The sequence below is a fragment of the Delphinapterus leucas genome, chromosome 6 (genome assembly GCF_059928025.1).
Source record: "Delphinapterus leucas isolate spDelLeu-1000000601 "Yukka" chromosome 6, BTC_Dleu_Yukka2, whole genome shotgun sequence".
NCBI lineage: Eukaryota > Metazoa > Chordata > Mammalia > Artiodactyla > Monodontidae > Delphinapterus > Delphinapterus leucas.
The window spans coordinates 26,899,860-26,914,568 of NC_143134.1; the positions used below are offsets into that span (position 1 = coordinate 26,899,860).

General features: G+C 36.7%; 1 protein-coding gene across 1 annotated transcript in view; it reads right to left on the reverse strand.

Moving 5' to 3' along the window:
* Positions 1-14,709, reverse strand: part of LOC111167644 (contactin-associated protein-like 3) — a 187,695-nt gene that overhangs the window by 14,648 nt on the left and 158,338 nt on the right. The window contains exons 16-21 of the mRNA XM_089912900.1: positions 11,282-11,452; positions 10,366-10,584; positions 7,454-7,693; positions 6,641-6,868; positions 5,223-5,356; positions 4,317-4,404 (exon numbers count right to left, since the gene is read on the reverse strand). Coding sequence (XP_089769026.1) covers positions 4,317-4,404; positions 5,223-5,356; positions 6,641-6,868; positions 7,454-7,693; positions 10,366-10,584; positions 11,282-11,452 — 1,080 coding nt within the window. The remainder of the gene's footprint in view (positions 1-4,316; positions 4,405-5,222; positions 5,357-6,640; positions 6,869-7,453; positions 7,694-10,365; positions 10,585-11,281; positions 11,453-14,709) is intronic.

Sequence of the window (14,709 nt, forward strand, 5' to 3'; positions counted from 1 at the left end):
GTGGTAAGAGTGGACATCCTCATCTCATTACTGATCTTAGGGGAAGACTTCCATTATTTCACCATTAAGTGTGATAATAGCTGTAGGGTTTTTGCAGATGCCCTTTCCATGTGAGGAAGTTCCTTTCATTCCTAGTTTGTTCAGTGTTTTAATTATGAAAGCATGCTGAATTTTTTCAAATGCTTTTTCTCTGTCTATTGAGGTGATCATGTGTTTTTTGTCCTTTAGTCTATTAATATGGTGCATTACATTGATTTTTATCTGTTGAGCCAACCTTAAATTCTTGGGATAAATCTTACTTGGTCATGGCATATAATAATTTTTATACGTTACTGCATTAGATTTGCTAATATTTTGTTGAGGATTTTTTCATTTACATTCATATTCCTGAAATTTTATAAACTCTTTGTGTCTTTCTATGTGAATTTCTTCTAAATGAGATAAACTCTTAGGCAGAGCATAGGAAAGACTAATATATGTCATATAAGTCAATGGAGTTTTTAATATCTAAACTCTAGTCTCTCTATGCAAGTCTCAGTAGGTAATTTCCATGAATGATTTATGGAGCTCCTTTTCAACATACAATTCTTCAGTGGATTTTCTTTATCCCACAGATAATTGGCCTACTAAGGTTTACTCACATGACTATATTGATGTGAATTGTACTCTCCCCCAGGAAGAGATAGGAAGACAAATCTTTAGTCTGCACACTTCAAAAGCAGATTTTTGTTTTGCTTTGATATTTTGGGTTTGTTATTTTTGTTGTTTTTTTAAATGCACAAAAAACAAAATGAATAGAATACCAAATATACAAAAGTCTTTAGAGAAACAAAATTTAGCAAAAATGCTAGGGCACCTTACTTGGTATTTTAAAGCTCTCATACTTTGGGAGTATAAATCCTATCAGAGTTAAAACTACACAGAACACTAGAAATCTAAAGATTTACATTAAAGTAGGATTATACTAAAACTATTTTATAGTAATTGGGAAAACTTAACCTGATTGGTCATCACTAATAAGATCATTGAAGAATGGAAAGAACAAGAGCATGTTAATTAGAAGATGATGCGGAACCATTTTTCCATAGCACACTAGGGTAAATAATAATAATGACTAACTAGATTAGGTTATCATTAGAACACTGTTTTATTGTTTGTATCTTGTATTATACCACAAGTGCTTTGAGGGCAGGTACGGTAGTGTATTTTGCTATGAGGCATTCGAAATGTCCAATGAAATATAAGTGCATATTAGGGACCACCAAACATTTCTGAATGAATGGATAAGTCAGTGAGTCAAAATAGCTAACAAGAAATAAGTACTGGATAACTTGTCATAGTTTGGGACTATTTTATTTGGGAAATTAGTAGGTCCTTATTAGCCAATCAGTTGGTCTACTTTACTATAAGTTAGTGAAAGGCAGTTCTGCTTATACTCGCCAAACCTAAACACAAAACTGTAGTCCTCTTGTACTCAGTAACTGATTTGAGAGTGGCAGCAGAACAGAAGCCAACCTAAAATAAAGTTATCCAAAACATGAAACATTTAATTAGCCTTTGATCAAGATATATACCTCTAGGTACAGATGAAATGGATATTTACAATTTTATTAGATCCAATTGCTTCAGGCTATAAACTTCATTGCTGAGTTTCAACTTTAATTTCTGTGGCCTGAGAGAGATATTTTTGACTATATCACCCTTGAATAAAAACATTAACACCTTCAGTTCCATGCTACTGTCCTCTATATATTAACTTATAGGAAAATAAAAATTTATATAACAAAATTTACTATTCTACTTTTTAATTAAAACAATCCCCTTCATATAATGCAGTTCAGTGATTAAGTCGATTTCTGTAATCTATTGCCTATATCTTTATAGATCGTACATTTGAAGCTGAATTGTCCTTAAAAATATTCCTTTGTCAATTTCACACTTACTGATAGCAACTTTCTATTCATACTTTGGGTCACAGACATTCCTGAATATGCCTCATCTCTCCTGTCAGATGCTGGAGTCACTGAGGGTGTGAAGTTGTGTGTGGTCTGTGTTTGTTTTGTTTATTGACCATATCTGTCCTCCGGGCTGGGAAAGAGTACGCACGGACTTCTGTCTGGCAGTGGAGGAGGGATCAGATCTGGGGGCAGACAGAACCATCATTCCACACACAGCTTGCACCCACTCGACAAAAATTCAGCTCTGCGGCTTGCACACCCCTTGGGTGATCAATTACTCACTGCTCAGACCAAGGATCTGTCGGGTCAGAGAGTAGAGCTCAATATCAGATAAAAAAGGGAGCAAATTCTTCTCCATTTGGATATTAAAAACAATTATAACTGTTGGGCTGACAAGCAAAGATAGGGTTCTATCTCACTGTTCTCTAAAGCTCAACGTGGTCTTCGAACTTTTAGGAATTTCATAATCTCTATTTAAACATATACTGTTATTCTCACGGACAAAAGTTGAAGGAGCAGTATTCCTTTGAATTGTTTTTCCAATTCGTTTTTGTTTTTTGGGGGGTTTGTTTGTTTTTCCAATTCTTTTAAAATTATGCCACTATTTTAAATAGAATTTAAAAATCTACTAATATCATGAAAACAAGGATGTCAGAAATGCCTGAGAAACATCAAAACCACACATTGGAGACTGGAATACTCACCTCTACAATGTGCTGTGATAGGTATAAACATCTCCCAGCACTCAGTGGGAAACAAATGTTCTCATTTTTATTTCTGTGGTAACTGCACCATTACTATCTCACATGTGGGGAGTGCGACTAGAACAATGAACCACAGGAAAGGACCTTCAGCACAAGCTACCACTGTCACTACATCATCAAGGCCAGATTCTTTATCTACCTTGAAGGCATGATTACAATGCAGGAGCACCACCGCTTCAGCCTGAAGTTGTTATTCACTATACCATGCTAAAACTATATTCTCACCAGTGAAGGAGCACTGGATTAATCTGCCTTTTTAACAGTTGGGCTGCAGCGTCTAAATGTCACACTTTTTGCGGTACGCGGGCCTCTCACTGCTGTGGCCTCTCCCGTTGCGGAGCACAGGCTCCGGACGCGCAGGCCCTGCGGCCATGGCTCACGGGCCCAGCCGCTCCGCGGCATGTGGGATCCTTCCGGACCGGGGTACGAACCCGTGTCCCCTGCATGGGCAGGCAGACTCTCAACTACTGTGCCACCAGGGAAGCCCTACACTTTTGTTATTACCATTTACAAGAGCACCCTTGGAGAGCACTAGCATTCATAACATTTCCTCTGTCTGAAAAATAAGAAGTCATCATTTCATTGCCTATCATCTGTTTGAAAGATGTGATCGCTTTAATAGTTACTATGATTCTCGACATATTTTGAACATCCATTCATGTGCCTTTTCTAACATTCTCAAGTTGGTGATGTAACATATATCTGTGGGGTAGAAGAAATGACCAAAAGAATCAATGTATAAATGGCTGAACACCTAATAAGTTTCCATCGATTATTTAGGACGAAATATAGCCATATGAGTATCAAGTACCAGAGGAGGAATAATAAACATGCCACAAGAGGATTTCCCCTAGATATCATTTAAATAGCAATAAAACATACAGTTTCTATACAATCAAAAATAAAAGAAATAACTTTCAATATCTGTTTTTATTTCAATGTAATTCTTGGCGACAAGGGGAAAATAAAGGCATCAAGAGTTTGATGTCTAAATAGTAAAGTATGCTTTTACTTCGGCATTTTTATGGAGAATAACTGGCAGCCATAAAGGATGTCTGTAGGATATTTAGGCTGTGATTTTCCAGGAGTAGCTGGGAGCAATGAACACATTTCACCTCAGCTCGCAGGCAAGGCAGGGCCCAGACCACAGCCCAAAGCTTGTTTGCTAAGAGAAAATAAGCAGCCTTTTCTCTTCCTTCTTAAACATAAATCTAGATTTATCATTAAAATGATTTCTGCATTTGACCCCTGATTACTACAGAATTTGTGAACTTATATCTGCTTTGATTTTGTCTTTCCTGAATTGTTAGAAAAATGCAAAATTTCATTATGCTTGATTGCCAAGCCAGAGGGTAAGTGTGGAGGCATTTTTCAAGGAATGCCCTTGTTCAACTCGCAAGCAGCACTTACTTGTGATCATATGCACACTCAGACAAGAGTACAAGCTTCTACCTTGACTGTCACTCACTGGGAAATCATGCATATATCAAGGAGCTTCTTTCAGCATGATGAATGCTTCCCGTGTTTGCAAACTAACACTTCCAATCCCAGTCACTGGGCGGTGGGGGGAGGGGGCTCTCTTTCTTCCACTTACCTAAAATTGTCCCCAACGTGAGGGATTTGACAGCATTGAATTCTGTCCCTGAAGACAGGATGACTTGTCTCCTTGCATTCTGGTTAACCTATTAAATGTTCCACATGATATAAACATCAAAATGTCAAGCAATTTTGATGATAAGAGGATGGAAATCAAAGGAAGACCAAGAAAAATGTTAAAAAAAAATAAGCCATATGTCCTGCTATCACAAAGGTTAAAGAAGAAAAGTGTATTATAAACAATTCTTGTAACACCTCAAATTCAACTCCACCTCATTGCCCATCCCGTTTCCCTACATTTGTCTTTATGATTTAAGTATCTATAATTGGTACAATCCACAAAGAAATGCAAGAGTTACTTTGAACCTCAAAGTTTTTACTTATTTAGAGGAAATTTGTAACATGAGCAGAAAAATGTATTATTCATACAGATTCAATATAAAAGATTATTCTTCAAAACCCAGTGACAATGTGTGACTTAAAGACTCCAATGTTTTTCAAAATGTATTCCCACTTTAAGCAAGATCTTGCTTTTTCCCTTGTGTTTAAATTTCTGTAGCATTTGTTCTTTTGTAACCCAGTGGGAATAGGTTCCCACTGAAATATCTCCAGTAGTCACTATGATAAACTATGCAATATTTCCCAACCAAATAAAGTAAAACCAATGAGGACAGCTTTGTATTTTAAGTGGTCAAATATTAATAATAATTTTGACAGTCTCTTGCTAAACAAACAGACATTGCAAAACAAAACAAAACACATTGACCTAGCAAGACTCATGGAAGAAGAGTGTCAGATGTGCATTTCTTTTACTAGGATTTATTATCAAATTTTTGCTTTAGGTCATACATTCTGAGCATCACAATTTTGATTACTGTTGCTGTTGTTGAATTTACAACCTTACCTCGACAAAGACCACTGCTGCTTCTCTGTTAATCTTCACCTGGTGAAGCTGTCCATCAGCCAGGTTTTTAAAACCAAAGTTAAAAACATCAGGTTCTCGGTGTCTGTTTAGCTTATACCTGATTTGCAAACTTCCTAAAGAAGAGAAAAATAACATTTTTAACTGAAATATAATTTTATAAAAACCGCCAATGCAGGTTCTAAGGCACATTTAAAAAAATATATAACTTGAATCTATGGAGCATTTACTTGAGTGCACAATAGTCACCTTTCCTGGACTAGTAATCATTTATGTGATGTTCTGGGGCCAAATTCAGAATTCAATTACACAGTCTTAAAAGTCAAGACAAATGGTCTTTTTCCAAGTTCTTCCATTTTCCTTAACCAGAGGAAAAAGTCTAAGTTAAGCATATGAAAATGCCAAGCTAGGCTTGAAGTTAATTATTCATGTGGTGTTCATATTATTAAATGGTAAAACCTCAAGCAACGTTATATTAACATTCAGTTTCTATAAGCATAACTTCTTTTAATGTGACTTATGTTAATGCATTTTAATGTATCACTGACATTCACACACACACACACACACACACATATATATATATATTTTGCACAACCAGAAATGTTTTCTAAGGTTTCTGCCATAATCAAGAAGCAGCAAAAAGAGAGAAGTGAGTGATTTGCTACAATATCCAAATCTTCCAATCCACACACTGCTCTCCTTCATAGATGTACCCTCTACCTGGTAACTCTGGTACCACCTGTAATATATCTTATCAGTCAGTGATCACAGAAATCTTTTCCAGAAGTTAAGTTTCTCCCCTTTATTCTCCATGAGAAAAGGTTAAAGCTTGATTTTGCTCTCTAACTTGGAAAGTCCTGGTTCTGTTCTCTTACTGGTGACCATGGGTTAGGTAACTGTCTTCCCACTTTTCTTTGTATGCAGATAGGGCATAATTGAATTCCCAAACACTGATGGGTAAAGAACAATCATATTTATCTGATGCTCATGGAAATTAGCTTTCTATATGGTTTAATGCACTTCTTTACTTCCCTTCCAAGAAGGAGGAAATATTTTCCATGCATAAAATATCTTCTTTCAAAATGAACTGTGACACTAATTTATTCACATGCAGAAGGAAAGACTCCCTACCAATAACAAGAAGCACAGTTGAACATCAGATACATGAAATGATCAGATATTTATAGAAGAAAGCCATCTTAATTTAATCACTGAAATGGTAACGCTAGTGAGAAACATTTGGGGTTATAATGAAAAAAAACCAACCCTAATAACATGGGTGTCACAGGGATGCACTTGTGTTTTCTTGTTTGTAGTTTAACATTGAAAGGGCCCCCTCCTTATGGTCCTGATTTCTCCTAAGTCAGTCTTCTTGTTCGTATGGTAAAGATACTCACCATTCGGGGCGAGGATAACTGAAAGGTATTCCTCATAGAAGGAGCTCACATAGAGTAGTAAGCTGGGCATCCCTGTGGTCCGGAAGCTCAGTGTGGCCATTTCTCCTGTCAATGTCAGATCCTCATGAAATAAAGCCACAAAGGAGCTGGAGTTCTTACTGAAGGTGTCGTTGTTATGTTGAAAGTCGTAAATCACTGAGGAGCCAGCTCCAAAATAGGCAGAAATTTCTGGAATGACATGCATTTTTGGTTATATTAGCAATATGTAAGTGCACGTGTTTTGTTTTATGTATATTTCTGTATATTTAAAGAATATCTCGAATCCTTAAATATCTCAAAAGAGAGAATAATGGTATGCTTTGCTATTTTTTTAATTAAAAAATTTAAGATGCAAAACAATAAAGTATAAATAAAAAGATAATCTCTCCATAGTCCCGTAACCCAAAACTGAGTAACAATATTTTATTATTACCTCCAAAAGGCTTCATCTTAGGATTACAGAAAATTAAATGTCCAGTGTAAACATACAGTTAAAAGGTTATTGCTCTCCTCAAAGTGTTGCATTGATGACCCTCTGAGAAATCCAGAGGGGGTGACATCAGATCTAACAGAAGCAGTCAACGGCCTTCAAAAGAATAGAATCATACCTCCTGCCAAGTGAAATGGAGGCCATTTGGGACAGAAACAATTCTATTTCAGCTAATTACAGAGAACTGCCTTATCTTTTCTTTACAGTGTCAAATGCCAGAAACGTCTTCATAGAGTTCAAATGTTCCATCTTTTCCCTGTAAGCTGCTCCTCGGTCACACTCACCATTCTCGCAGAATGGCCCATCATACGCAGAGAAGGTGCAGTCACACTCGATCCCTCTGCGTTTTTCTCTACACCTCCCTCCATTGCGACACAGGTGTCCGTAGCTGCTACAGTGTCCTGGACACCCTGGCTCCACTCCTGGCGTCATTGTGGCTCTTTCTTCCAGATCCAGGGCCAGCCCGTTCAACCTTAGAGACCGAATGCATCCCAGGAAGCCTCTCTGTCTGCTTGCTGTTCCACCTACAAGGGAAACACTGCAAATGCAAACACGTTCCTGGGTGTCTTCCTCGGGATTTCATCTTCACTTTGAACTGAGGCCAAGGTTTTATGAACAAATATAATTCTGAAAACGTAGGCTGTGGTCAAAAGTTAAGAATCATCAAACGGCACTGAACAGACCATTAATGAAAATATTTTTTAAGTTGAACTTGGTAAATATTTGTTCTAAAAATACTTCTTCAAGTTATATTTAGAAAGGCATTTTTTTACATTGTTCCTTTCTTTTTTTTTTTTTGCGGTACGCGGGCCTCTCACTGTTGTGGCCTTTCCCGTTGCAGAGCACAGACTCCGGATGCGCAGGCTCAGCGGCCATGGCTCACGGGCCTAGCCGCTCCGTGGCATGTGGGATCTTCCCGGACCGGGACACGAACCCGTGTCCCCTGAATCGGCAGACGGACTCTCAACTACTGCGCCACCAAGGAAGCCCCTACATTGTTCCTTTCTTAAAGAACAAAATAAACACCATTGATCCTTTTTAAAGTTTAAATTTACAAACAATGACATGCATAATAAAGGTTACATAGTTGAAAATCTTTGCGATGTAATATATATTATAAATTTGTAATATATAAATTTGTGTATTTAATATAATATATATTACAAATTTGTATATATATTTGTATAGCATATCTATTACACATATATAAAATACTAATTCTTACTTAGAAGAGCTCTCACTAATAAAGCTGTGAAAAGGAACTGAGGCAAGAACAAAGAAAAAGAAGGCAGAAGGGGTAAAACCAAAATTTAGGACCTCAGGCCTTTCATACTCCATCCTGGCGGCTCTGAGGTCAGGTGGTATAACATTAACCAAATAATATATATCCCCCTATATTTCTATCATTTCTCATGTGAGCATAATAAATATGGGAGCACAGGAGTCACTTGGAGTGTTTGCTAAAAACAGATTTTGGATTTACTCTAAAAGATTCTGATTCAGTGGGCCTGGGGAAGTTACCCCAAATCTGAATTTTCAACTAACTCCTCAGGCTTTAGAAACATTACCATAGTGGAAACACTAGTTCTAGGTAGATTTCCATCCAAACTTTGTTCCTAGAAATTCCACTAATTAATCCTCAGGATTATAAATCAGAAAATAGAATTATTTAATTTGATTTGCAGTTTGATAATTTAAAATGAAGCCTCAACTCAGTAAGAACTAACTGTGCTTGAAGCTGTTTTATGGTGCCATGGGCTGTACACACACACACACACACACACAACTTAAATTCACTGAATAGCATTAGTTCCTGGACACAGCAGTAGGTATCACCTGGCAAAGCAGACTGTGTGCTAATTTGTGATTTATATCAATTTTTCATTGGACTGTGTCCTTATTTACTTTAAAATATGTGAGAAAAGACCAAGTGAGAGCTATTTCATTAATCTGCTTAGTTTCCAAATTAGAATAGAGTTATCTAAAAAGCAATGTAGCAAAAGTTGTTTCTCCCTTTGGGAAAAACAAACAATAATAAAGAATAAGCATGTAAGTTAGAAGGAAGACTCCCACTACCCAGAGCTTTAATCTTTAAAGAATGGACAGCAGAATAATGAGCCAGCTCTGGGTCTAAACAAGGCATTTGCAACAAGAGAGCAGCAGAGGGGGTGCAGGACTGAGAGGAACCAGGTGCTGGGCTGGGGAAAGTCCTGCTGTGCCCAGTCACACGAGGCTGCTTCAGCCTCCCTGGGCTCCTATGGCCTGTTTCTGGAGGGGACTCTGGAGGATTTTGTCCCAATTACGGGGCTGGTTCTCTAACTATACTGAGAAGTGAAGTGAGAGAAATGGATAAAAATTGCTATTTGTTTTATAAATAGTATGGATAAGAAGTAATTGAAACAAACATAAATCGTCTATGATATTGCGTGCAAGCTTGGGAATCAGTCCAACACGAGTTTGGATTTTCCTTCCAGTTGGGGTTTCTATGGTTAAGTCCCTTGATGTCTCTGAGCCTCCATGATCTCATCTGCAAATTGGGTACAATACTCTATAGCAGAGATATTTATATTAAATGAGCTCTTGGTACATAGTGTCTGTGTGGCTGAACCACACTGACTCCCTTTTGTCAGCTCCATCTTAGGCCTGCAGTCCCACCCCCTCCTCTTTCTGGGTGACTGAGCTTTAGCTTACTCACACGGAATGCATCCCAGCCAGATAAGTTCCTTATCAACATTTACCCTTGCCTTCATCGAATATGAAAACTGGAAGAGTGCCTTTTGCTGATGCGGGTGGTCATGAGACCCCCTTGGGGAGGAAAAAATCCCGATTCCTGACCATGGGTGCTTCTCACTTCGTAGTCAGATTCTATTTTTAGTTTTGGCTCCTTTAAATTCCCCAGGAGCCTTTTCCATGGCACGAAGTGCAGCTGTGAATGTCTCTGGCTCATCGTCCCCTGGATGTAAGTTACCCACAATAAACTTCATAATTGCACTTTATGGAGTTGCCTGCTTCGATTTTCAGTCCCAAAGTTCCTTCTCAGTTCAGAGGATTTTATTCAATATCTCTGCCTCCCACCAGGGCCGATAGTAGTCACTGTGGCAATTACTATTATCACTACTGCTGTAGCTGTGATTTTCTCTCGGTCCACCTCTGCATTCACAGCACAGCTCAGTTACAAGCCGCTAGCAGCACTCACCCACAAAGAGCTGGCTGTTGAGCTGCAAGCGGGCGTGCCCATCAGCTGGGGCAGTTTGGGTCTCCCTAGGGAGCTGATCCACTTGAAGGGATGCTTCTTTAACGTTCCGTTCTGCCCTCACATGGTGCCATCTATTGTCGTTAAAGGGAGTGGGGGACTGCACGGTGACCTCACAAGGCCCATTCCCCACATCAAAGGAAAAGGTCACTTCTGCAGGGGCTGGAAATAAAGATATGAGAGCTGGTCAAGTTCATTCACAGGGGAGAAAATTTGGTCTTGAGTAGACATGAAAAAAGCACCACGACACGCTCCTTATGAAAGAAGACCATGATACTGATGCAGACAAATGTCACTCTGAGTAAAAAAAAAAAAAGCGAAAGCAAAAGCAAAAAGCAAAGCTGACTTTAACATACTTCTTAGAGTTTACTATTCATCTTGCTAAGCCCTAAGCAATAGAGATACTTACCTGTAAAAATACAACTAACATTTTATCTGACTTCATAGGTATAAGTGAGTTTATTTAAAGGTGGTTTAAATCTAAATATAGTTTTAAAAGCACTATGTGAAATTCACAGAGTAAGAAATTAAGCTTTGTCTACATACATAAACAGTATGACTAGTCAATTAAATCACATAATTTTGTGATTTAGTCAGCAGTTATTTGACCAGTTTGGTTTAATATCCTGATTGCACATAGAATTAAGACAACAAGGAATTGTATAGACTGTTGTATGTTTCGTGAATCACTGTTTTACTTTCTATTAAAAACAATTATTTAAAATCATAGAATTTTAGCATTTAATCAAGAAATACAACCGACAAAGGAAGCATGGCAATACATCAGAAATTACGTTACTAACGAGGTTATTGTTAATAACTGAGTACCCCATGGCTTTGCCCAGGGTGGGCAACTCACCTCGCAGCTCTAGCCTGATGAAGTCTGTGATCCCCAGGTTCTCTACAAACACCCCCGAAAAAGCTGTGGTCTTAAAAAAGAAAGACACATCAGCGCTAAGCTCTCCTCGGAATGTAGGGAAATGAAGGTATGAAGTCTCAGTATTGAAGGAAGCTGAATTCCAAAATGAATCTGTTTACAAGAAGAAAAAAAAAGACAGTGAAAATAACAATGAAACAAAACAAACAACAATTACTTTTTATATTTCTAGGATTTTTACCATTCATTGCATTATTTATCTTTAAAAGCCTTCATTTTGTGGTTCTTCTGAACATGTAGCCATGACATGAATGTCCAAATAGTGATTCTTTTGAGGATTAAGAACCTGGACACGGTTGCAACTGAGTGGAGGGACAATCACTTTGGAAATGACCTGTGTTTTTTTAAAAACAATATTACTTTTTGAATTATCATCAAGTAAAATTGACTTTTTAGGGACATACAGTTATATAACTTTTAATACATTTGTGGATTTGCATAGCCATCATTAAAATCAGAATAAAAGACAGTTCCATCACCCCAAAAACCTCCCTCTTGCTATTTCCTTATAGTCACAACCTCCAACCACCCTTGAGCCCTGGCAATCATGAACTAGTCTCTGTCCCTATAGTTTTGCCTTTTCCAAATAGCATATAAATAGAGTCATGCAGCATGCAACCCTTTGAGATTGGCTTCTTTCACTCAACATAAAGCCTTTGAGATTCATTCGAGCTGTTGCATGTCAATATCAATTCCTTTCTACTGCTCTGTAATATTCCATCATATGGATCTGCCACAGTTTATCTGTCCACATTCAAGAACACTAGGGGTCTTTCCAGATTTGGTCAATTACACACAGAACTGCTATAAACATTCGTGTAAAGGTTTTTGTGTGGACATATGTTTTCATTTTTGTAGGGTAAATTCCCAGGGGTATAATCCCTGGGTCATACGGTAAGTATGTTTAACTTTATAAGATACTGCCAAACGGTTTTCCAGAGTGGCTGTACCATTTTTAATTCCCATTAACAATGTATAAGAGACAGAGTTGTTTCATATCTTCACCAGCATTTGATATTGTGAATATATATTTCGTTTATTTTAGCAATCCAAATTGGTGTGTAGTAGTATCTCGTTGTGGTTTTAATTTGCCTTCCCTAATAGGTAATGATGTTGAACATCTTTTCATGTGCTTATTTGCCATTCTTATATCCTCTTTGGTGAAGTGTGTTTTTAACTTGGGGAGAACTGACATCTTTCCTATATTGAGTCTTCCAATCCATGAACACAGTATATCTCTCCCTTTAGTTAGATTCTTTGATTCCTTTCTTCAGTGTTCAGTCACTTTTTGATGAGTTACAGATCTTATACATGTTTTTGTTAAATGTATACCTAAGTATTATATTCTTTCTAGCTATTGAAAATGACTTTGTCTCGTAAATTTTGGTTTCCATTTATACATTGCTAGCATATATGACTGATTTGTCTTCTGTTGACCTTGTATCCTGTGATCTTGTTGAGCTCACTTAATAAGACCTAGTAGGGTTTTTGTTTTTGTTTTTGCTGGGCGGGGGGGGGGGGACATTCCTTGAGATTTTCTACGTAGGCAATCGTATGTATATACGTGTGACTAGAGTTTTCTTTCTTGCTTTCCAGACCTGTATGCACTTATTTTCTTTCTTACATTATTGCCGTGGCTAGGACTTCCCATATGATCAAAGTTGTTGAATAGATGTGGTGAGATTGGATATCCTTATCTTGTTCCCATCCTTAGGGGGAAAGCATTCAGTTTTCCACCAATTATTATGATGTTAGCTGTTTTGTATAGATACTGTCCTATTAAGCTTAAGAATTTTCCTTTTATACCTACTTTGCTAAGAATTTTATTATAAATGCTATTATGATGTAGATTATCATGTTGAATTTGTTATCATAATAATTCAAATTATAATGTTCATATTAATTGATATAGAAAAAGCACCTGGAGTGATTTTTCTTCCTTAGACTGTTAACGTGGTATGGTAGATCAAACTGATCATCTTCCAAATACTGAATCAGTCTTGCATCATGGGATAAACTGCAGTTGTTGGTGGTGCATTTTTAAAAATATTCCTGGATTATTTGTTAATGTTTTGTTGAGGATTTTTGCGTGTGTTGGTAATAACATTATCAGTAGTTATCATTTTTTTGCACTTCTTTGTCTAGTTTGGATATCAAAGCAATGCTCTCCTTAAAATGTTGGGAAGAATTTCCTCTTTTATTTTCTGAAAGAGGTTGTGTAGATATGGTATTATTTCTTTGGTAGAATCATCAGTGAAACAATCTCGGTCTGGATTTCTTTTTCAGAAGGTTTTTAACTACAAATTCAATTCCATTAATACTATTAGGTCTATCCCAGTTGTCTGGTTTATCTTAAGAAAGTTCTGGCTGTTAGCGGTTTTTAAGGAATTGGTCCACTTCATCTATGTTGTAGAATTAATACGTGTAGAGTTGTTTGTAGTATAGTTTTATTATACTGTTGATGTCTGTGGGGTCTGTAGTGTTATCCCAACTCTCATTTCTCATATTGATAATTTTTATCTTCTCTTTTCTTTGGTCTTAGAGGTTTATCAATTTTATTAATATTTTAAAAGAATCTTTTTTTTGTTTTTATATACTCTGATTTTAATTTAATTGATTTCTATTCTTTATTATTTCCTTCTTTCTGCTTGCTTTAGGTTTATTTTTCTCTTCTATTTCTAGTTTGGTTTTTTTTTTGTTGAAGTCTTACATTATTGAATTGAGATCTTTTTTCTTTCATAATATAAGCATTTATTGCTCTCAATATCCCTCTAAGCACTGCTATAACTGCATACTACTAATTTTGATACACTGTACTTTAATTTTCATTCAGTTCAATATATTTTATCATATCTATTGAGACCTTTCCTTGACTCAGGTATTATTTGACAGTTTGGTGTTTAATTTCTAAGTGTTTTGAGACTTTCTCACTATCTTTTTTATTCATTTCTAATTTAATTCAATTATGTCAAATCTTGCATTTTGTAAGAGTCAAATTGTTTAATATTGGTTAAAGTTTGTTTTATGACACTAAATATGCTGTATCTGGGTTAAAGATTCATGTGCATTTGCAAAGAATGTGTGTTCTACTGTTGGTAGAGTATTCTATAAATGTCAATTAAATTCATTTGTTTTCTGGTGACATTCAGGTCTTCTATATCCTTGCTGATTTTCCCTTGATTAGTTCCATAAGCTAATGAGAGAGCAGTATTGGACTTTTTAATGATAATTATGAATTTCTCTATTTCACCTTTCCACCCTGTCAGTTTTTGCTTTATGTATTTTGAAGCTCAGTTATTAGCATACACATTTAAGATTCTTCAGTCTTCTTGGTCCTTTTTTATATGTAT